General features: G+C 40.9%; 1 protein-coding gene across 1 annotated transcript in view; it reads left to right on the top strand.

Annotated features, from left to right (window-relative positions):
- Positions 1 to 23,955, top strand: part of si:ch211-266k8.4 (rab GTPase-activating protein 1) — a 52,516-nt gene extending 28,561 nt beyond the window's left edge. Inside the window, exons 11-15 of the mRNA XM_041038150.1 lie at positions 3,515 to 3,619; positions 4,557 to 4,747; positions 6,488 to 6,594; positions 10,603 to 10,884; positions 23,478 to 23,955. Of these exons, the coding sequence (XP_040894084.1) occupies positions 3,515 to 3,619; positions 4,557 to 4,747; positions 6,488 to 6,594; positions 10,603 to 10,884; positions 23,478 to 23,544 (752 nt within the window). The 3' untranslated portion in view covers positions 23,545 to 23,955. The remainder of the gene's footprint in view (positions 1 to 3,514; positions 3,620 to 4,556; positions 4,748 to 6,487; positions 6,595 to 10,602; positions 10,885 to 23,477) is intronic.
- The last annotated feature ends 931 nt before the right edge of the window (positions 23,956 to 24,886 follow it).

The following is a 24,886-nucleotide window of genomic DNA, read 5'->3' as shown; positions in this document are numbered from 1 at the left end:
GCCTCTGCTTCCTGAACATCTTCCTCTGCCCTCCACTTCCTGCCAGTCCTCTCTCGGATCCTTGCTTTAGCCACCTATGTATCATTTGAGTCCCTGGACTATACCACTTCGCATCCATCTCCTGAGGTAGTTGCTTACCCTTCTTTCTTTGGTCTCAGCTGTTGATCTCAGAACTGCATAGGAGGGAATGCCACACTGATACACTCAGACTTTGAACCTCCCTGGTAGGCCAGACTTGTCCTCTGATTTCAGCCAGCCATCCAACTCAGTGCAGGTCAGCTGGATGGTCTCTCTGAAAGCTGTCACCTTCCTTAAGGTCTTGACTGGCTTTTCAATGTAGAACCAGAATTTGTCCCTCACATTCCCTCCCATAGATCTTGATTTGGCTGGTTTGAAAAGCGTTTGGGCCCACTCTACCAGCTTTTTGAGCCCTTGCAGAATTCAGTGGCTCCCTTGGACTGATTCTGTGGTGACTGTGAAGTCACCCATGAATGCCCTGATGGTTGGTTGCCGTTGAGCAAAATTTGTTTTGGGCCCTCTGCACTCCGGTTCAGCAGACTTAGTGAGCATGTTCATGGCTAGAGGGTAAACAGTGTCAGATAGATAGTGCACCCTGTTCTGCTATCTTGATGTGATTACTCCTGAAGAGACCCTCATCCTGAAGTTGCTGTAGAAATCAGTTATGAGGTCTAATGATGCCTTCCTTCCACCACAGCAACGGTAGAAACACTTTCTCCCTGATTCCTGCAGCCTGCACTCAAGCAGAGACTCATTTATAGACATTCCACAGCGATCATATGTCAGACTATCAGGAAAGTAGAAGGAAAATCTGTTGCAAACATCACAACAGTATATTATTGAGTGAAAATTGCAAAAATGCTTTAAATACTTCTGAAATCAGCTTGGATTACACACATTATATATGCTCAAATCAAGTCACATGCAATCTACAAAATTAGAAATTAGCAGTGCATTACAGACTGCTGTAACTACAGTTTTTTTTTTCATTAGAATCCATGAAAATTATGCACAGCCTGTAGTACTTTGCCGTTTCTGTCTCTTACCTGTAAGTTTTCTCCAGCTTCTCCTAATCTATGCAGTTTTAGCAGTGGAAAAGCCACAGTCCGACTTGAACTGTCCTTGAATGTGTCCCTCAAACTTGTTAGCAACACAGAATTTGCCATGGCTGTTTCAAAAGTCCTCTCTTTTCTACTTGTGTTGGTCTCTACAGTGTGTCCCCTCCAGTTCTTTTGACCACTCACTCATACTAATAGATATTCTGTGGTCAATGTCTGACCAAGACCAGAATTCTTTTTACCCCATTAGCCTCCTAAGAATTAAGGGCTAAGAGACCAAATATCTCACGTTAGCCTTTTAGGGTAGGTCAAAAAGACAAATACACTGGATTTGAGAGATGGCCAAAATAACTGCCTTTATACTGTGTTACTGCCTAGTCAACATTTATGATCCAGTGTGATGCAAAAAAAAAGGACCTCTGAAAACACAATTTGTTGACAGTCATTGGTTGCAATGCAACTGGCAGTATGGGGCTCTGGTACTAAGGAAGGTATTCACCATGTGTGAAATGTTGAATTGAAGGTAATGGCAAGTGATAGAATTTCTTTTTTCTTCTTCTTTTTTTTAATGAAAATATCTATTGATAAACTTGATTGTACTTCTATGAACACATAACCCACCTCATCACCTCACAGCAAGAATGTGGGATCCACTGGCTCCACAGTGTACCCATCTCCCACCCAGTGTGTCCTGTGGTAGTTTCCAGCCCCCATGAACCTGCATTGGTTAAGGGGCTACACAAAATTCATGAATAATTATCAGCCCTTGATTAGTTCAAGTTCCTTGATTAGACGTCTAGCCCTCCTAACTGCTCCTTGGGCGCTGCAGCTGCAACTGCCCACTTCTCTGGGCTGCCCACTGTGTGTGTGTGTGTGTGTGTGTGTGTGTGTGTGTGTGTGTGTGTGTGTGTGTGTGTGTGTGTGTGTGTGTGTGTGTGTGTGTGTGTGTGTGTGTGTGTGTGTGCAGAGGTCAAACTGCTGTGTGTGTAAAAACATACTGGGCAAATAAAGGACTCTCTCCTTCTACCTCTTCTACTGCGCAGTGTAGTTTCCCAAAAGCAGCAACACTGTGTGAGAATTAATCTCGACTGGATTTCAGCTCCAGAAAAGGTAGAAATACCTGCACAAGGTCTAGTTTCAGCAGTAAATCACACACACAGTCGTTCAGACCTTCTCATTACAACCCTGAGTCATACAGAAACTGCAGGTGAGCTCACCAGTGTTAATGCATCTGTAGTGTGTGTGTGTGTGTGTATATCGGCTCTGTGAAAACATATTCAGAACACATACCGAACACACTAACCCTAATATTATTATTTTTTCTTTGACATTTATTTTGCTTGTGTAACTTTTTGGTACTTTTAAACATGTACTATAAAGTAGTTATTGAATACTTTATCTTAGAACCGGTCATATTCTTAATATAGAGAGTATTACAGTCCATTAGTTGAACCTCAGAATACACAACAAACAGATAATGTGAAAGTAATATATGATGAATTGTCTGGCTTTTTAACCAGCCTTGGAATTGCTAAGGGTTAAATTTGGACATCTACAGAGTCTACAGGTTATGGCAGACCTACAATACTTGACTAATTTCCCACCTTAATTTGTTTCAAAGAGTGGATGAGCTAATGCCATATGTTCCTAACAGGAGACGTGCTGTGACATGTCAGTGTTTTGAAGTTGGCATTTGGCTGTGAAAGAGAACCTCTCCTTAACCGATGTCTGACAGTGATTGAGATAGATCGGAGGGAGGGAAGGAAGGAGGGAGAGACATGAGGCAGAGGGAGAGAGCCATGGGCTATGGGAGGGGGGGGAGGGCGTGTCTGGGAAATGGAGTTGTTTAAACATCAAAGATAACCCAACTCAGGACTCTACAAAGACCTCACACTAGGCCGGAAGACACTGCACTTTATCACCGGCTCTTCCTGTTTGGTAGAGCCCTCATCCTTGAAGCATGTGTTAAATACTGATATATAGTAGAAGAATTAGAAGTCAACATCACCCCGGCCCTCCGACATTACCAAACCCACACACACGGACTTGCATCTTGACATGCAGTAGACATGTAGGTTAAAAAAAAGTTAGACCAGAGGCTTTTTCAAAATATTGGATGCTACTATTGTAAGATCTGGTTTATCTGATTTCATCACATTGTTAGGATGCACACAGTGCATTTGTTGAGTAACACTGAATGTAAACATAACTTTTGTTCATTTACAAGAAAACTCCACAGAGAATTGGACTGTGGATTGGACTGTGGATGTTCAGCAGACCATCTATAGCTGTCAGTAAAACTATGTCATACACAACCAAAAGAAGACAGACTCCACCTACAATTGAGATATTGCTTCTGTGTACCTAGTAGTGACAATACTGATGACATCTAGTAATAGTAATACTGTGTATTGAATTTTATCTGGTCTCCTTTTCAGAGCAGTGTGAAAACCAGAAGGCCACACTGTCCAGCCAAACCAGAGGAGGGAAAGAGGAAGAAAAGGGATCAGCACTGTCAGAAGGAGAAAAACACACTGAGAAAGGTATGTGTATTGTGTTCTTCTATACGGGTGCGTTTGCATTTTTAGCAGGTGTCTTGTTCTGTTTTTCAAGTGTTATTACGACATTTGTCTACACAACAGTTCTAGACTGGTGAATGGTCTCAGCTAATACAGGAAAAAAGCCGTCAGTGGTACTAAATCACTCAGGAGGTTCAACATAGGTCAGAGTCATATGCAGAAGGTTGACACTCACCAAACATACTGTAAACCTTCTGCACAGTTGTCTCAAGTCAAAGAATTTTTCTGTCAGAGCACGACTGTTGCTGAGAGAACTGTAATAAGGTTACTCCTGTGATGATGCTGGAAGCTGGTAGGAAATGTCACATTTGCTAAATCTGCGCTGAACTTACGTTTCCCTTCATGTTATTATCACGGTCTCTTCACTGCACAATGCATTGTAAATCACTGTTTAAATCTCATGCGCTCCTTCTGTTATAAACATGAGATGCAGCTTTGGCGTCTGTGTCTGCGATCGTACGCATGAGTGTGCCTGTACATAAACACAGACAGTACAGTGTATAAGTGGGTCTTTGTGTTCACAGCTTGCCTAAGCAGGCAGATTCTGCCCCCTGAGTAAATATGGTGAGCCACTGATAACATTCATTTGTGTATAACAAGGACACATTCACACACCAACACACATATACACACACAAAAGCATTTTAGAGGGGGTTTGCCTGTAATGGAATGATAACTTATTTTGTTAGTCCAACATGCACCACAGTGTCATCACAGGGCTGTCCCCGGGATTTTGTAATTGAGTACTCAGGACTTGGTTGTCTTCAAAATGAGAATGTCATTATAATAAGTTGTATGCAATGTATTTGTGTTTTTATACCACCTTAACAGACATTCTCTACATTATAGGGCCTTAAAACAAATTAAGATATCAGATCATTGTGGGTTTTTTTACCCATAGACTCAGTTGCCGGGGCTAAAAGTGTCCTGACCCGGGTGATGCGTCTGGCTCAGCGGTACCTGTTAGACCCAATGGGCCGACAGAGGGCTGAAGAGAAGAGTTCACAAACACAAGCCAAGTCCAGACAGCGCAGTCCTGCACTGGGACGGGTTTTCAGGAGTCGGACCTCAGCTTCACAAACACAAGCTCAGGTAAAGCTTGACTTGTTAGTACAGTGGTAATCATTGCATCTAATCATTGTAACATCATTTGCACTCTACAGAATGAAGAAGCTCAGTCTCCCACAGTTAAAGCCACAAGCACAAACAAGCCACAAGTGTCTGTGAAGTAAATGATATTTGATTGCCAAGATTGCCATAGTGTGAAGAGGGCAGCCTTTCAAAATTTCTACTTTTTTTTTTTTTGGCTGGTAATTGTAGCGCCACCATCAGGTCAGCTGGAATCATATTTCTTGGAAAACATTAGCACAGTTATGCCAAGTGCCACGTTTCATGTCTCTAGCTCATTCCAGCTCACGGCAAATTGAGCAACAGCATGAGATTACAGACACTGATGAATAGGCTGCACCCACTTTGATGAATCAATATGACACTTCAGATTTTGGTTAACTCTTGCCCCCAGAGCATGTGCATCAAAACTGGTGACACATTTTTGGTACTTGTGACACCCCTGGAGGGTCCAACCCGGGGTTGGAGCCTTAATAATATTTACTGCACAGAAATGAGAGTGATATAATTTTTTTCATCTATCTGCAATAAGGTGACTAGAACAGACATCCAGCTACACAACAATATTACTTATATGAGCGCAAACAATATTAAGTTTGTTTGCACTCACCTCCCCATTTGGTAAGTTATGTTCGTTATGCATCACTATGATTGTCACAGTTGTTTGGTGACTGGTCGAGAGGGTAACGATTAATCAGCCCACCCTTCAAATTATATTCCACTTAACCCAACACGTGAATATGAGTCTAAAAGTAGAGGGCCACTTGGAAACCTTCTGTATAAGACCACTCTGTGTGCTGGTTGTGACTGTGGCAGCCAAATAAAGCCCTTAAGGCGGATTCATAGCCAGCAGCAGTAAGGTATTCTTACAATCTGCTCTTTATGCTGTGGCCTTTCACCTCAGCTGCAATTCTCTGTAACACTGGGCTGTACTGCCTGCCATCTGGAGACTTTCTCAAACGCTCTCTCCTACACAGTATGAGGTTTTCTTTAGCCAATAAAGAAATCAGAATCCACTGAGAGCCAACAGTCCGAAAGCCTTGAACAAAGGACCAAGTGTCTGACAACCAGAGCTTTAACAGCTCCATTTAGATGCCAAATCCGTCAGCTAAAACCAGACTGGGCAGCAAGGCCCAAAGTAAGTTAGCATCTGATGTAAAACACTTTTGACACGACAGAGCTTATCTCAGCTCTTACTGGGCTGATTTTCATAATATTTGGTGACAAGTTTTTTCTGAACGGTTAAACTGAGATGTTTTACTGCCAGCACAGTAGCAGCTGCAGTGCTACAGAGGGTAAAGGTCAATTTGACAAGGTGTAAGCAGAATATGTCAAAGCATATCAAGTAGTCCCGTTGAATAGAAGTTTTTTCTTGTTCCTTAAAAAGCAATGAATGAATGGATCATATGGCTGGTACAGTTATACAGTCACTTCAATTTTCATATTTAATTAAATAAAGAAATGCAGTGGGCTTTGTACTTTTCAAGTGAGGTAAGTGGTTTTGGAAGTAAGCCTCTTATGTGTGGCTTCAAGTTGTCTACACACACACACACACACACACACACACACACACACAGGTCTATGTCCAAAAAGTGATTAAAACACATCCTTTCAACAGCACTTTATTGATGCTGGTTAACCACACAGTCTGTCTCTGCTCTTATTCCAGCTGCTTCACCTTCCCTGTGTTTCCTCCACCTTCAGGTCAGATCCAGTAGGCGGAGCCAGCCGAGAGGCAGAGCCCACCAGCCAGTAGTTCAGGGGCCTGATGGTGATGTCACGGTGACAGATACAGCTGGGAAAACTGACAGGTGAGGACAAAGGTTAGCCTTCGCAAACAGAACGTGACGTGCCTGCACTCATGCTTGCCAACCCTTTCATTAAGAAGTGTTTGTTTTTTACATTTGACTGTGTATGACGACTGTGTGCTGCTGCACATAGAAACGGCACTCTGTGGACCTCTCAGTGAAAATTCTCACGTTAGTGCTCGCAGTCTATTTTTCCCCCAATCTTTGCGTATTGTATACAGAGGGTGAACATCAAATAATTTTGTTAAGACTATACATATCTCCATTTACATGTTTTTTACCTTTTTCTTTACTATTACCTTGCCCTGCTACTGTAAGACAGTAATTTTAGTATCATGCTCTCAGAATAAAAATTCAAATCTCCACCTCACTTTTCCTCATCACGTTTTTGTGCTTGCTTTGAGTAATGCACAAAACCATTTAATATCCCATCAGTTCCCACAATCAGTTCTTGCTTTAATATTTTCCCTGCAGCAATATCACCTGGCTGCAAGTTACCCTTTGCATGTGCGTGATGCAAACTGAAATCTGAGATTATTTTGTCCTAAGGGTTTTTGTTACTTCAGCAGGCTTGTGATACTCAGCCCTTGTGTCAGAACTTGAGACATTTTTATAGCTACATTTATAATATTATTCACTTTATTGGACTTATTCAATAAACTTTTCTTACATCCTTTAGGGAATTTGTTCCCACTGTATTAGAAGTTTTCCCATACATACTTAAAAGTGCACATGCATTGATCAACTGATGTGTATGCACATCCAAAAGTGCCTGTTTTAGCTTATTTTCATGCAAATGTAACAAAACAGAACTGCGAAAGACCAGCTATTTTGCTATTGCCCTGTTTCTTACATACTGTTTGTCACCTTTTATTTGCCCACCACACTCACATTACAGGTGGTTACATACTGGACTCTGTGTGTGATATCTGCATCATTTATGGAGCTCGGTTCATTTATGTACCGGCTGAAAGCTCCACTATTCCATGATGTCTTCAGGTTTTGTTTCTTTGGAATAAAACTAGCTGGTCTTCCAGCAGCACTTAGAATTTCACAATAGTCTTCTAATCCTCTCATTGTAATGTTGTTTTTTCCTCTGACAAGCACACTGCTCATAACAAAAGGCTGTCACTCTTGTGCTAGTGCTGTGTGTGTGTGTGTGTTTTCCTCTGTGTGTAAGCACGCACGTGTACGTGCACATGTTTCAAGCATACTTGTCATTCCTCGCCTCTTCAGTCCTTATGTCAAGTGGTTTAGGTTGTTTTAACCAGGCTGTGGATCATCAGGGTCATCAGGGGTCACCAGAAGGATTATTGTAACTGGGTGGCAAATTACTGGTAGAGGATGGAACTGGACAGTCCTTTCTGTCAGGTGTTGAAAACTCACATCATCTTAACAAGAATAAAACCAAACATGACGGCCATCAAGACAAGCTGAGTGAGAGGTGGAACATGAGGAAGGGAGAGGGAGAAATATGTTAGTATATATGTTACAAGAAGATGAGTGGATTAGAGTTTAATATTGTTAACGTGTTTTATTTTGATGTAACTCCAAGTGATGGTGCATTTGCAGCCATTCTGCCAACAGTTTGTTGGCAAGTCTGTAGTTCTTTTCACCAGGTTTCAGCAGCTGTCACTGTCAAAAATTCTCTGACTCAGACTGCGGACGGTATTGATTCCTTTCAGACATGAGAAGCATAGCATTGTTGCCTTTATCTGTCTAAATGATTTCTGGTCAGTCAGATGTACTCGAAGCCATTTCACATCGTCCCTATATGAAATGGAAATGTTAGGAAACAAAGACGGTTGAGGAGAATTCTCTGCAGACTACACCTACTGCAAAGGTTTGCATAATTTAAGCCTGATCCAGTTTTTGTTTGTCCTTTTAGATTCTACTACGTTTTTTAAATGCTTTTCTAAAATCTTGTCCTTAGGATGAACAGTTTGTATGAAGAGTTTAAACACTGGTCTTTCCCCCAGATAAATGGGTACAGTGTACCTGTCTGACACCAAACTTTATATGGTCTTTTTTTTGTTTTTTACACATACAAATATTGATAAACTAACGACAGATGCACAGTACACTTCCCATGGTCCTACAAGTCATTTGGCTGTGTTACTTATCTTGGGAGAATCCTGCCAGGACTTTTAAACATTTAAACCAAGGTCTTGTCTTCCATTACTAATTCAAATGTGGTTTCTCTGGTACACTGGAAGGATTACGCTGAGCTCTGCCCAACTAGGCAGAGCTCATATTTATTTAAAATTAAATTAGGCTCAAATAAATATTTGAAATAGTTTTTGTCTTTGTCACATAAACTGTAGATGCTGTTTTGCTTGTAAATGAATAAATATTTGCTTCTCTCCGTTTGGATTGCCTTGCAGTTATAGGTTGGAGTGGGATTTAGGAGTTAAAATGGCTGCCACAGCAAACATCAAAGAATGAAATCATGTTGAGAGCTCAGATCATATCAGACTTGGCTAAGTGGGTCCTGCTTTGGAGGGGTCAAAGTTCAGGAGTTGTTGCCCTTACTTAGCCTTAAGGGTCACACTGCCTGAATACCACGGTCACTTGACATTATACCATGACCATGTGACATATCTCTTGTTGTACTGTATTGTTTAAGTGTGTTGGCTGCCTCTGTGTCTTTGTCACTGAGGAATCTTGTCTGAATTATTTGTCAGACCTGTTGAATTTGTTAAGAAACCAGCAGACAAAACATGGAGCGACCTACAGGAGGAGAACATTCAGACAATAGGAGGAATGCTCTACGTTTCTTTGTGGCATTTCTCTCGCAGAATTCCTCCTGCTCTCCTTCCTGTCTCAGCAAGTTCATATACACTGGTAGCTTGGCAGTTGATAAGTTGTATCTTCAGGTCAGGGCCCAAAGTGTGTCTTGTGATGTGAGCTGTGTAAGTACCTGGATCAGCATCATTTCAGCAGAAAGACATACATTTCTCTTTCATGTTTTACCTCCAGGTATTAGATTACAAACCAATGAGCCAATGTATTATGAATTATATACATGTTTTTTGTGTGATAGTACATGAAACTATGTGTGTCCTCACACACCTTTGAGTCCCATGTGTCCACCCTCCCATAAATCTTTTGACCCCAGCCCCATACCCCTGAACCCAGGGTCAACAAATAGTCCAATACTACATATAGTATAAGTATATTGACAAAGTAGCATTTTTGTCCCTCTGAAGTGTTTTGTGTAAGTTTTGATATTTTAATTTCTATTCTTCTATTTCTATTCTATTCCTTTTGGTTGTTGTGTATGTAAAAGATGTTTTTAATTTAGTGGTATTTCATAGTACTTCAGTACTTTAGTTCATAACATATTATAGCAGAGAATGTTTTGTTACTGAACTTAATTAGAAGTATTGTAGTACTTCAGCATAGTAGTTTTAATACTAGGTATGTGCATTGTGTATGTGTATGTATGCATTGTGTGCGTGTATATCCTGTACATTCATTTACATGTAGCACTATATATAGCTGGAAGCCTGCCAGCCCTGGAGTGGTTGGTGTAGTGAACTTAATAAAGCATCGAACAAGGAGCACCTGAAGAAGTACTGCTGTTACCTTATACATGAAATACAGTACATTGCATTTTCATGAATTCAGAATACATGCTGTGTCAATGCATGTGCTTCAGATTTTTACAGACTTAGCAATGCTCCCACACTGGTGAGTGTTTCACTGAGCATTACCCTGCCCCCATCCCTCCTCCTTAAAACAGTAGCCACTATACAGGTGGTATAACAGTGGACCTGCACCTGAGGATAAATCCCATCTGGGAGTTTGGGGGAGGGGGCGATGGAGGGAAACATTATTCTTCTGTTGCTGCTGTTGTTTCTTTATTCATATTTATTCATATTAGTGAGGTCACAGAATTGAGTAGGTGATTTTTTTTTATTTGGCTACCTACTGTAGTCAGTGACTTGACAGTTAGCTTGTTAGATTGTTATTTGAGTTGATTAAAAATATCTATCTTTTTATTGCCAGATCAGAGAAAACCTTCAGGAGGGCAGGCACGGGACCTGTTGGCAAGGTGGCCCGTCATCACAGTAACCACAGCATCAGAGTCAGGTCTCTCCGTCTTCTCCGAAGCGGAAAGAACCCATTAAACCAGGCTCCTCCCTCCTCCTCTGTCCTCCCTTCATCGCTCCGTTCCTCTGCCCTTCCTCCATTGTCCTCCATCCAGTCTCCAAGTCCCCCATCATCCAGTGCTTCTCGAAGCGGAGAGCCACACAAGCAGCAAGACACGCCCAGGATGGCTTTCATCAAGTAAGTATCAAAAATGACTCAGTCATTTTATTTGCACAGCTCTCAGTCTATTTATTTGACACCGTCAAATAAATAGACTGAGAGCTGTGTGAACTGGGCAGAATCCCACATCACACTGTCAGAAGTTCAGAACAAGCCAACAAGCCAAGTAGGCAGGCAGCCATGATGGGCCCTGCTCCACCAATCACTCACTCACTCCACTTCATGTAAGCTCTTTAATTCCACATGACAGAATTGGCAACAAGAATAGGAGGTTCCTTGAACTGTGACAGTGGTGGGTATTAGGTACTATCCACACAGCCCAAGGGCGTAAAGTTAACAATTTAATTCTGACGCTGCTTTGGCATTTTCATTTAAATCTCCATCCACTGGGACTAAACAACTTTATCAAGGTTTGTTATCAAGCACTTTGTGCTTGATAACAAACCTTGGTGATTTTTGACTTTGTGCATCACTGAACCGCACATGTTCATGCTACATACTGATGTGTTCACTGCTCTGATTAAGTGAAGGCCCATGTAACACAGTTATTAAAACTGAAGATGCTTCATGAAACAATACAAATCAAAACTTTAAAGTATTTGTGTTTATTGAGCGTAAAAGCACTACAAACAGATGTATTTCAGCCCAAATCCCAGTAAGTGGAATTTGTCCTCATCTGTATTTGTTTTTACCTTTACTGTGTCTCTAGCATGAATAATCTCAGTACTAATAATGGAGGAAGGAAGTTTATAATTGCTACTGTAGGGGATGAAAATTCTTTCTATGGTCATTTAATCCATCAATACAGAAAAGCATTTTTGAAGTCTTGCAAAAAAAATGCCTAAAATCATTATGCTCTCTAAAGTCTGTTTCGTATATAGATATAGATAATAATATAGAATCTTGGTGTTTTCTATGCACTTTCTGAAATGTCACAGTGGGTTGTAAGCTGGGTGAACCTTACTGGTAATTAACAAGATCAAACTTGCCAAATAAGCCCTTTTATTGACTGATGACGGATGTAGAGGAAAGCTGTGGGCCAGCTCAAAGTAAGTATATTAAGCAGAGCAAACCACATCACATAGCCTATCAGGTTTCACGTTATCAAACGAGCAACATGTAAGTCCGTGTTAATCTTGTTTGTGGATGTGCATGTAGGAAGTGTGCTTATTTTATAGACAGTGACACCCCACATCAAACATCTTCCCACTGCTCAGTCCAGAGCTGCCCGAGAAACTTTTAGTTTCCTTTCAGCTTTTGTTGAACAATGGAATTCCAAGTAAGCTGCCCACCGTCTGTTGTGTCAGTTCATAAGAAACACATTTTTATTTCTGTGTATTTCTGTATAAAACATCACTCAGCAACACACAGGTGCACAGAACCATCAGCAATAACATGATTATACACCTCCATACATTCATGTAATATGTGTTTATGTGCAAAAACTCTGTCATCTGAGTAGCACAGGAAAGAAAAACTCGATAAGGCTGTGGCTCAACCTGATTTTTCTTCATCTCCCAGATTTGCTTTAAGTAACTTAAATGTTTTATATGTGAACAGCCAGCTCAGTGTTGTGCATCATCCATGTTTTAAAAGATCTATTTCTGTTTTTATCTTACTGCAAGTGGTGTGTGTGTGTGTGAGAGAGAGAGAGAGAGAGAGAGAGAGAGAGAGAGAGACAAAGAGAAAGAGAGAGTGATATTATTCAGGTACCCCTTGTACCTTGGTTGACAAAGACAGTGTTCAGTGATACCTGAAACCTGTCAACCTTTTTGCCAGTGTGTGTTATTTGGAAATACACAAGGTGTGCTAATGGCACCGTGCTTAAAACAAAAAACATTCTTGCATTCATTTGCCAGCATTGAAAACCGGCCTTCTAATCTGTCGTCACATTAATGTTGTTCGAACAAGGCTGGTAAATAATTCACCACTGATACTCGTTTTATAGTCATAATGTTTTTACTCTGATGAATGTTTGATTTTGCAAAAACAAAAACTTGTCTGCAGCTTGTGACTGCTGTGCTCCACCCACACGGCCCAGTGACTGCAGCCAGATTCTCAAGTGATTATCAGACCCATTGGTTTGTGTGTGTAAACACAAGTGGTGAATGAATCACACTAATGTGTTTATGGTCTTTCTAATAGTTTTATGAGATGAGTATGTGTGAGTGACAAAGAGACAGAAAGAGATAACCCATCCTGTTGTGTTTTTTCCATAGCATTTTACAGCAGGACAGGGTGGGTACACCACAGCACTAAAATAGACCTGTAGTTTCCTGTTTAGTAAGTTACGCACCTTCTGTACAATATGTCCCTCCCAAGAGTCTCATGGGAGGTACACAAACCTCCACTGTTGATAGGACAACTTTGCCTGTATTTGTACACATGCCTTTTGGGGAACATTTTTCAATCAAGTAGTTTGTGACTAAGTCAGTGGCGTTCACTTGTTCCTTATGTGCATGGGAAACAAGCAAATACAGCTGACGTGTACGGGAAGATTAGCTAAGCTGTCCTGTCTTCACCACCTCAGTGATGGACAGTATCTGCTTGCCAGAGGTCCTGACACACACTGCCTGAAATTACTTTTCCTCTTTTTGTGACCTTCCTCATTCAGGAGGTCAGTCAGGGGACAGAACTGTTTTAAATTCATTCAAAGTACAGAAGCCAAAAGAGGAGGTGGCAGAGATTAATATTTGTTGTGCAGTAAATGTGTCTACAGGAAAAGGATGGAAGTATTTATGCGATGATCCAGGTGTTGATTAGTGAGTAGCTGCACTATTGCTGTCGAGGACAATTACTGACGAACGAACGAAAACAAAAATAGAAAGTAGATAAGAGTTTGATGCTCTTATTTGGCGTTGGAGTTGGATTATTTTTTACCACATCCAATAACCACATATGCTGCAACTAACAATTATTTACATTTTCAACTTAATCTGTCAATTTGTTTCTTGATTAATTGTCTGATCTATAAACTGTCAAACAAGACTATCAAACCCAAGTGTATGGCTGGATTTGGTTGGATATGGTTTGGTCAGTGTGCAAAATTGAAGACGTAGTTGAAAACTGTTGTGAAAACTGCTGTAAACAACTGCGTTCAGTGGAAGGTATCTGAAGTCAGCGTGAAAAGCGGCTAAATGTCGCTACATGATGTCACGCACCAGTTAGCATATTTATGCTGCTGCCTTAGTTGACTGTGCTGCAAGGACACAAACCAGTTTCATTGCTATTTCCTGATTTTTTTTTAGATTGGAATTGAATTGAGCTTTAAGGAGTACTGAACAGTCTTGTGGAACCTGCTATTCCTTGGCCTACTCACAGAATTTACGCTTTAGATTAGATTCAACTTTATTGTCATTACACATGTGCAAGGACAGGCTAACGAAATGCAGTTTAGCATCTCACCAGAAGTGCAAAAGCAGCAAGCGCAGGATATACTGTATCTACAGTATGTGACAGTATGTACAGATAAGGCAGTGGTATGCACATAACTTACAGGTGAGATATATACAGTCAACATGATATACAGATTACTCTCCATCTTTGCCATACTTACTATATGTGTATGTTAACAGCACTGTGACAGACAGCAGGGAGGAAAACATGTTTTCCAGATCAGAGTCACAGTGCTAATTATGACTGACGCTGTGCCAGGTGACTAGCTCAACCAGTATTCTGCTCGTCACAGAGACACGCACACACACAGTATTTTGAACACAAAATTGCTCTCTCCTCAACATAAAGAACATTTTACAGTTGTTACATGTATATTCTATTTTTTATGTACTGTTTTTGAAGCTTAGTAAAAAAAAATCTAAATATTACATAAAAGTTCTGAAGTGTAAAAACTGGTGGACTGATAGAACCAAAATGTGCTGAAGTACAATGGAGTGTTTTGGCTGAAGCTTGTCATCTGATCCACTGGTGTTAGTGGCTGTATGTTCAGCAGTGTGGGAGCCACTCTCCTGTCCTGTACTCACCTCTCATCTCCTCTCCCTGGGGAAACGTGTTTGTGTACACACGTTTTACGTACATGTGCACACTTTCAGTGCATATTAACATCAGTGACATTCGGTGTGAGATCATGTGTTTTTGTTACGTGGTTGTTCATGTGTGTGCTGATGTGCCTTTGTGCCGCTGTGCATGCTTCATGTGATGACACACACAAGGCAAAATAAACCCAGGTTGTGACCATATACATGAATGAGTTTAAATCGTTTAGCCAAACACAACAAACACAAGCAATGCATGGATATGCTATACAACCACAAACACACACACACGCACATACACACACACACACACACACACACACACACACACACAACCTCTGCCATTGTTAAGGGAATTGTTAAGATGCAGGTGTAGTGGTGTTATGTAACAGGGTAGTGAGGATACAGGATGGATGACAGATCAAACACACACACACAGCTCATCCTATTTAAAGAAACAAAGGGACAGTGGAAGCCTTTCTGCAGTGTTGGGTGCTTAGATCAGTGTGACGCCTCCATTTCCCCAACAACCACAAACAAGGCTATAATCATTGTTTAATGTAGGGTAGTTTAACATGATATAGAAACACACGTCAGTGTGACGCAGCATAATTCAACAGCAAATTACAGCCTCCAGAATTACCATTGAGTTTGAAGTAACGCCTCTGTAACACAGTTCTAACAAAAGCTGAACATTATAACCTTCATGAAGGTGGGATTTATTGAAGAACTGAACAGAACAAACAGACTTTAGTTTGAGCTAAATGCACCTAAAAAACTGGCAACTGAGTCTATATTCTGGCCAGCACAGTACTATTGTCTTTCCTTCATGCATCTGCACAGTCTAACCATTACTCATTTCGATTGGTTTATTGTTGCAGAGTGAAGTTCAGATTTTTCATAAGAAATTTGGCTTTTAACCTTTTTCAGGCTGTATTGCATACAAATTTCAGCATTTATTGCAAACTTATATGAGTAGAAAGGTTGTTTTTGCCTTTGTAGCATGTTTGTATTTTCATTTGTGTGTTCATGAAGGCAGAATGTATTTATCTCTCTTGCACTGGCAGTTTAATTATATTGAAACACTAATATTTAGCACACACTGTTCTGAAAACATGCAGCATAATGTGACAGGCAGAGCAGACGCATCCTTTAAAATCTTGCATATGTCTGGTCTCAATTGGTTTGTTATTCCTGTGACATAAAATAAGTAAGCAGTAATCATGTCACCTGTTGTGACAGTAACAATATATGATCACGGTCCTATATTGTCCAAATGTTCTTTTTTTTTCAGATTTCAGCATATATGCATGTGTGTTCTGCACTTTGTTCCCTTGACACACAACACCACGCTAATCTTAATCATTCATGACATCACTCCAGATTTCCCAGCGATGCCCGGCTGTCGTTTCGTGTGTGTGTGTGTGTGTGTTGTGACTGTAACTGCAGCAGGCTTCACCCATGTGAATGATAACATTCTTCAGGTCACACACGAAAGAAAAAGGCAAGACTCACGACGATATCCCACACCGCGGTGTTTGTTTGATCAAAGAGTCAGCCTCAAGCCCCACAGAAACACCCACACTCTACAACTTTAAGACAGTGTCAACCCAAGCCTCAAAGGTTTGCAGGAGAAATTCAATAGCAGAGGTGAAGTAGCTGTTTAAACTCTGGCTGAACTTAATTTCACTGTAGTTTCCACTCATACATCAAATACAGTTCGTAGTCTAAATGTTCATTTGGTCTTCAGGTCTTGTTTTTATGTTTTGATTTATCAGATTAAAACCAAGGTAACCTCTTGTTATTCTCTAGCTCTTCTAATAAGTCATCATTATACAGCCTACAAGCAGGGAAGTCTTAAGCTCTTCACAACAGTTTAAACCTTAGAATTTGTAATTTAATTCAAACATGACAACTTTGGGTAAACCCTCATTATGCCAATCACATAATTATAGTAAAACCTGAACATGTACACACAGAGTTCTAAGGGTAACGTTCTGCACTGAGGGGGCCAGCCTCAAGGCAAAGGTACAGCCAAAGTGAATGGCAGTTTTGGCCCACGCCTTGCTGTTTATCTAGAAAGGTGAACAAAAGCTAACAAGTATAAATGCAAAAGTGAGTGAACCATGAATGAACCACACCTCACTGTTTTTCTAAAAGCTGAATGGAAAGCACACCCCCCACCCCCACCCACCCCATGCCTGCTGTGAAGGGAAGTGATAAATAGAAAAGATTGAAAATAAATTATCCTGTTAGTCACATTCTTTGTTTTTCTTCCAGTGTAACAAAGGGAACTGTCAGTCCTAACAGAAAAAATGGAAAATGTATAGGTCTTCAGAAGTTGTCGCATATCTAAAATCTTAGTGAAAGGGTTGGTTTGAATGCCAGTCACTGCAGTGAATGGAAAAGGTCAAAATTAATGACTGCCAGGGAAAAGGCCTTCAAGCTTACAGTATGAAAGTAAACAAAGCCAACACAAAGGACAGTGCAAAGCCCTCTGATGCACAGGGAATCGGGATGTTTTGTTTGATTGATTGTTTGAATTATTTGTCACATGCTCATATTTCTCTGTATGTACAGTGGATTGCAAAGGTGGCATACTCTAGAGAATTTGCTGAAAGGTTAGTGTGAGACAACATCCTCAGGCATGTGGTAAAAACTCTTTAGCAGTATGTCTTCACATCTCTCACAGCAAGCCCTGTGTCATAAGCAGCGTAGATGGATCCGTCAACCCAGAGTTTCTGGTTCTGAACTGACCGTACAGTCACCGTGGTCATGATATTGTTGGGCAGCATTGCTCACAGCTCCAGTGTATCCTCATCAATGTCTCTCAGCCCACCAAACAGCATAGCCTCTGATAAGGCAGTCCAACACCTCACCTCTCTCATCACCGCAGCAAGCATGCTAGTACCCTAAAACGTCAGCATCTTAGCATGCTGATGTTAGCATTTAGCTCAAAGCAGCCTATCATGGCTGCAGACTGTTAGTCTTGTTTTGATATGATGTTTTGTATTTGTGGCAGAATCAACACCAAATTGCCACAATGACTGAACAGACAAAGAGCAGTAACTACAAAATCTATCCAATGAAAAAGAGATGTGATTTATGTGGCTACCAAAACTGATCAGCAAAGAGAAATTAGAATTGATTTTACCAAAAGATAACCTCTCTGTGTACCCACTGTAATAACACAGGAATTCCCCTCAGACCTCTGGAGTTCATGAGGGAAAGGAAGTGGAAAAGACAGAAGGGAATGTGCTCCAAACGCCCTCATCTCCTTGTGTTTATGTAAGAATCTGATAAAACACTGCCCTGTGTTGCACCAGTGGGTGAAGTAAATAATAAGGTAAACTTGCTTGTAATGTCGAGTCTACAGGCCTAGAGATGCAAAATAAGAAACGTAAAATTTGACTACCATCATAGAGATCCTGTGAAGGGACAGTGGAAACAGTTACAGAGACCCGCTCACTCTGTTCCTACCCTGATCTACATTTCACTTGCTTTAAATGAACTGTCATGCTAGAAGTCTTTAGTAACTCCCCAGTACTTCCTTTAGCCCGTATTTAAGATTGTATCTGATATCTGCTGTGTTTTACTGTGAACACCTGCTGAGGACAGGATGAGGGAGATGAGGCTGTAAAGGTTTGTGGTGAATGACTGAGCCTATTGTTTCTATTTGAGAAAGGAGCTCGGCACTGAGTTCTCAGGTGGACGTAAATAAAAACACAGGCCAGGTCAGAAGGCTTTGACAAAACATCAGAAAAGCTGTCCTCTTCTTTCTAATCCCAGTCGTTTGAATTTGCTGAAGGGGAACAATGTATGTTTCACAGAGGATGTTTGAGTGCAGCCCTCACTTTGAGTCATTTAAGGTATGTATTTCCAGGGAAATACTGCCTTGACTCCAATAAATAACCTTAAAAAAAAAAACAATACATAGTGCTGAAATTGAATGAAATGATTGATTAGCTGATTTACAGATGATGAATCACCAACGCTTTTGATGATTGATTAAGTCGTTTATTAAGCACAAATGCTAAATGTGTGCTTTCATTTGTGGTAAATATGAGGCTTTGCTGCTTTTTAACCACGTCAGTGATGTGACTCTAGTTATGGTAGTTTCAGATAACTGGTTTTGGTCCTGACTAAAATATCCCAAAACCTACATTTTCCTAAATTTTTTTGTCATTTGTTCTGAGTGACACCAGTTGGATGGATTGCCACGAAATTTAGTTTAGACATTTCACTGTAGTTTCCGCTGTAGTTGTTTTTTTTTTATATGGTCAGTTTTGTAATGTGCTCAGCACTGGTTTATAACCAAAGAACACACACACACTTTGTAGTCACCAGCTTGGGTTTTATTAATAAAACATCACTGACTAATCAGCTGATTATTCAGTGATGAAAATAATAGTTGTTGTCTTATCCCAGTAAGACATGGACAGGCTTACAGTGGATCTCGCCATTCTTCAGTTTTACTTTAGTTCTTTGAGGTGAATTGGCCACTGGTGTCAGGTTTCACCAGTGCACCTCTGTGCTAAGAACTTAGTTATGGCAGAAAGAGCTGAGAAACTGAGCCCAGTTGGCGTGACTCATGGAGTCGCTGCAGAGGAAATGGTTTGACCGGTGCAGCACAGTGCGGCTTTCTGTGCTTCCCTCTGCAGTGTCCCTCTTCTCCTTACAGTGTAATTGAATTTAAATTATGCATGATGTATGTCTGCTGGAGCAGAGAGGTAATAATCATTCCCTTTGTTCAGGTGTTTGTGTGCATGTGTGTGCTGCCCACACCTGTCGATGGACATCTGTACATATAAATACCACGTATACAGACAGGTATACCAATATTCATGTTTTTGTATGTGATGTGCATACTGTACATGTTTTGTGTGCGTAACCATTTACTTTTACACACCCTGATTATATGTGTGCATACACTCTCCCACAGCCTCTAAGAAGCAGAAGCAACCTGAGCTTAGTTCACCTGACTGATGTTACCTGGCTAACACTTTCCCATTACTGTACCAGGCACACAATAGACTTCACAAGACTGTGTGTGTGTGTGTGTGTGTGTGTGTGTGTGTGTGTGTGTGTGTGTGTGTGTGTGTGTGTGTGTGTGTGTGTGTGTGTGTCATACATGCCTGCTTGTGTCTGTGAGCGAGAAAGAGAGAGACAGAGCTCCATTCACCTGACTGTGTTACTCAGCCACCTCAGTCTAAATTATTCCCACCCCACTGTAGCATGGTCCCAACTTGACACCCAGTCTAAATGTTTTAGTAGTTCCATTATGGCCCCTTATGAATGGAAACTATATTAACTAAGCTGTTTTGTATGACAGGGGAGCAAACTACTGTATAGTTAGTTCTACATCAGTGACAGTTGGGGTTATACAGCTCTGTCTGTCAGGCCCCAACATGTCATGAGTTCACTGTGCTCACTTTTAGTTCAGCTCCTGACAGACATGAATGATATCATCTCCATTGTGTTTCTGTGCAGGTCTCATGTTTGAGGATGTTTTTGACAGATGCATCGCAGACAGGAACTGTGGCTCTAAGGCTGAACTGTATCTTTGGCTTATGATTGTTATCAAAAGTTGTCACGGCCCAGAAACTAAGGAAACTCAGACGGGCAGTATCTTTGAGATGGAGTTTGTATGAATGTGCAGCTGAAGTAATAAGCACAGCAACACTGAGCTGAACGCTTTATGTTACGGGGCTATAATTTCCTAATCATTTCCTAGGAGGATTTCTGGAAAGGACTATGTAATTTGATATTGATTATAGGGAAAATAGATGTAGTGTTCAATTAAAACTAATAATTTCCGATTCCTCGACTGAACCAAGAGTCAGTGCACAGCAGGTCAGCTGAGAATGTAAAAAATGTGAAATATGGATGCATACAGACAAACCAAAACAGATGAAGAATGAAGAATGAATCAATCAAACTTTATTTGTATAGCACCTTTCGTACAAATACATTGTAGCACAAAGTGCTTTACTTTATTAACGCAAAACAACTGACTAAACTCTGACTGAAGTAACTGAATGTAATTAGAAATTAGCAGCACATTACTTAGTTCTTAGGAAATTATTATGAAATTGCGAGTGTTACTGTATGTTTATAAATGGCAGTGACACGGCCACCCTACTCACTGTACCTTGCACATGTTTAAAATAAAAACGTTAATATATGCACCGAATATTCGGCCAGCCAAAATTTTCTGCCGAAAATGGCCAAAAAGTGCATTTTCGGTTTCCAGCCGAAAGACTTTTATCACCGAAACAACATGGCCGAAACCGGATGTTGTGATGACGCAAGCGAAAACCGCGGCCTGTACGAGCGTGTCTGGAAAGGCCAACATGTCCGCGGTGTGGACGGATTTCAGTAAATCTGAGAGAGACACACGGATAGCGAAACATGTAATGTCGAAATTTCAAGAGGGGGAGGCGCACCTGCGAATAATTTCTCCACGTCGGGTTTAATTTATCACCTGAAATCCAAACATCTCGCTCGCTGTGCTGAATATGAGAGGAATGCAGCGCGGAAAAGGAAAATCCCTCCGAGCACGCCCACTCCGTCTGTGGCGGACGTTTTTGAAAAGGCAAGGAAGTATAAAACTTAACTTAAAGCGCTGCAATTCCTGGTGCATGTGTTGTTGTTAAAGGCCTACGGTTAACATATGGACTGTGGCAATCTTTGTTTTGACACATTATTATGTTGTAGTCCTACAGCGAAAATTTTAAAATGCACTTGACTTAAATGCACTTTGTGTTTTTATGAGAACATATTTAATTTTACAGTCTTGTTTAAATTGATTTATTCTTTGAAACATTCATAATAATTTATGTAATGGCAATGCCTTGCAATTTTCGTGAGGTTAGTACACAGTCATAGCCATAAATGCAATGGTACTAATTGGCATAATAATTTCTTTTGGTGTTTGGGTTTTCAGTGCGTATTGTGTGTACTGCACTGTGCGTATCATCTAAGACCTCTAGTGAAATACAAAGGCAGATGACTGCATGGACAGATGGATTTTGCTTTTACGAGTGCAGGTTTCCACATAAAATGAAGTAAACAGCTCCTGTAACATGCCAATATGTGCACACATATGCACACACTGAACAGGTCGTTATCCTTGCAGGTCCTGTGCCCAGTGATTGTGTGTCTTGTATTTTTCTCATTTTAGCAGCATTTGTATGTGGGGGACAGGGTGTGTATTATCCTCCAACTTGTCATTTTGGGTTTTTGTTTGGGCCATATGTTATTTGTTGTGTCTTTCCGCGTCCTTGGAGGCCGTCTGTTATACACCTTAGTTTTCTCACAGACTTTCTTTTGGTATAAAAGTGATTATTCAGGTTCATTTAAAGGCTGTTGACTGAATAGCTTGGGGTCCAACCCGCTTGTTGTTCCTTAGTCTTGTGCGTCTTAGTGGCAATGACAGACTTGGCCATACGCTTGTGTAGTGGGGGGGGGGGGGGGGGGGGGCGTGTCAAGGAGCACCATTACCATAGTGTCAATTCTTCCATTGAATTACCTCCATGGACTTCTATTGTGGGACTGCCAGACTGCGGGCTGGCCACAGTGAATGGCTTTTTACCGTCAGGTTGGGTCTGTCTCCAGTCACATGCTGCTAAAGCCACCGTAGCTAACCTGCTCAGGGTAATCACTGCACCGCACAAACAACACTAACTCAATCAAACACACACTCAGAAAAAAAACATACGCCCACAGACACACTCAGCTCTCTGTCAGCCACATGTGCTCCCTCTCACACCACAGACATTTTAATCCAAGGAACACAAGTGGTGTTCATGGCATGTGGATTGAAGGCTGGCTGTGCTATAAGTGGTTTATGGCCCAGAGTAAAACGGCTCTTACAGTAAAAAATGAGGTCACACTGAGTTCACAAAAACTGTTATATCTGTGTAATATTGTGGAAAATGTTTTCTTTATAGTAAATTGACCAGATTTATAAACTCCCACGGTCAGAATCAGAGATCTGTGAGCACACACACCGACTCATGCTTCACAATTAGAGCATTTAGATAAGAATCAAGTACTTTTCTCACATCAGGGAATAGGAACTGTGTCTGTTTTCCACCTAAGAGGTACAGAGGCTGTTCAGCTGTGACATGTTTTTGTGTAAAAAATTTAAAATCCCTAATGAAGGGAAACAGAAAGAAGGAGGTAAGAAGGGTAGGACAGGTGGCCTGTGAAATATTTCAGAGCTTTCTGATTTGACCCAAACATATTGAACATATGTGTCTCTTCTTTCAGGGTGTTTGTATTTGACTCCACATTGCTGTTTTCTTAGGAAATTCTGAGGAAAGTTTCCAGTAAATTGGCTGAAAAATACCTCCTCATTTCTGATTTTGCTTGCAACTTCATTTTTGGCTTCTTTACTTTTTTGTTGTTTTATTTTGAATCAAGTTAGATGCTAAGTATCTGAATCAAGATTTGATGAGAACCAGAATCAGGATGAGATGGACTGGAAAGTTCCTTTTGCTGTGTTGTCCAACATCAAGAATGAAGCTTGGAGCTGATTACATCTGTTGAACTGCTGAATCTGGGACGTGTGCTGTGTTTTATTTATTTGTCCTCCTCTTTGTCTTTCTCTTTCAGGGAGTTGTCCTCCAAACATCAGATCAGTGTCCCAGTCAGAAATGTGAGGGAGTCTACGCTGATCTGACACTGAAGAAGGGAGACGGACACGATGGAACGAGTGAAGGGTTAAAATCCACTACATGTTTACATTCACTATGAAGCCACTCTAATTTAGTTACGTCGCTCAGGTGGTCTTGTTTGGTCTGGGACCGAGAAGTGACCAGCTCTCACAAAACCCATGTTAAATTACTGCACAGGTTATGTGAGGACTTCAGTAAACACCTTTCCTAACATGAACGGTTCTGAGCTTCAGATCATCTGAAGTGAACTAGATTGTGTAGATTAGATGTTGTGGATCTGTGAAACCAGATTTCTGACAGAATCTGAAACCTGGTGATTGTTATAAGTAGTTTTCTCTGTGTGCGTACGTGTGTGTGCATGTGTGTGTGTGTGTGTGTGTGTGTGTGTGTGTGTGTGTGTGTGTGTGTGTGTGTGTACGTGCATGTGCATGTAGACACAAATCTATCTTTCATATCACTTTGTGCTGAGCTAGTGCTCTGTTTTTCCACTTGACCCATAAATGACTCTGTTTTTATTTTATTCTACAGTTGCCACTAATAAAATATTGAGTTTTTACTTTTTAATGGGGGATTTTTATTTATTTAGGGGGACGTCTGTCCTGGACTGTGTGTGTGTGTGTGTGTGTGTGTGTGTGTGTGTGTGTGTGTGTCAGGTTGGAGAACTGACTGTGTGCTGTTCATTCCATTTTCACTAAGTGAATATTTTATGCGATTGAAATTCAAACGTCTGTGGAGTGTTACCTTAGACCAGGTGTGCTCTAAGGTAAAAGCTAAAACTCTTCAAATGCTTAACATAATCACATTTTCCTAAGCAGCATGCAAACATGTTCAAACTGTTCTGTCCCTGAAGCAAGGACGCGTGTAGCTGGATGTTGTTACAGCTCTGTAAAACACATTCATGAGGAGGTCATGGTGGATAGTAAGATTTACAGTCTGTGGCTTTGATACCAGAGGTTTGGGTCACGTATCAGTGTCCTTTATGGATGGCAACATTTTTCCCCTGAGCTTAAAACACAGAATTGCAGGTATTCAAATTTCCATCTTTTCTGAACACCTGTAAGAGCTTCATGTTCATGTCGAGCCAACACTGATGTAAGTCCCATCCCATACCTGTAACTGTGTGAAGGGACTGGCTTTGGAGGCTAAATGAAAAACTGACATGACGACATGGACAAGACGACCTTCAGAAATTTGAACATCCACATTCTCCATCCTCTGACGAAGATCATGTCACATGATAAAAAGCTCTAGAACAGCCACTAAATGGACCTTGTGGTGAGATCGCTGTCTCAAAATCCAATCTCCAGCGCAGTGGAAGCTTCAGTGCAGATATCATCTGAATGATTT

The sequence above is a fragment of the Toxotes jaculatrix genome, chromosome 5, assembly GCF_017976425.1.
Source record: "Toxotes jaculatrix isolate fToxJac2 chromosome 5, fToxJac2.pri, whole genome shotgun sequence".
Classification (NCBI taxonomy): domain Eukaryota; kingdom Metazoa; phylum Chordata; class Actinopteri; family Toxotidae; genus Toxotes; species Toxotes jaculatrix.
The sequence above is the reverse complement of the archived record's forward strand: the minus strand, read 5'-3'. Positions and strand labels throughout refer to the sequence as shown.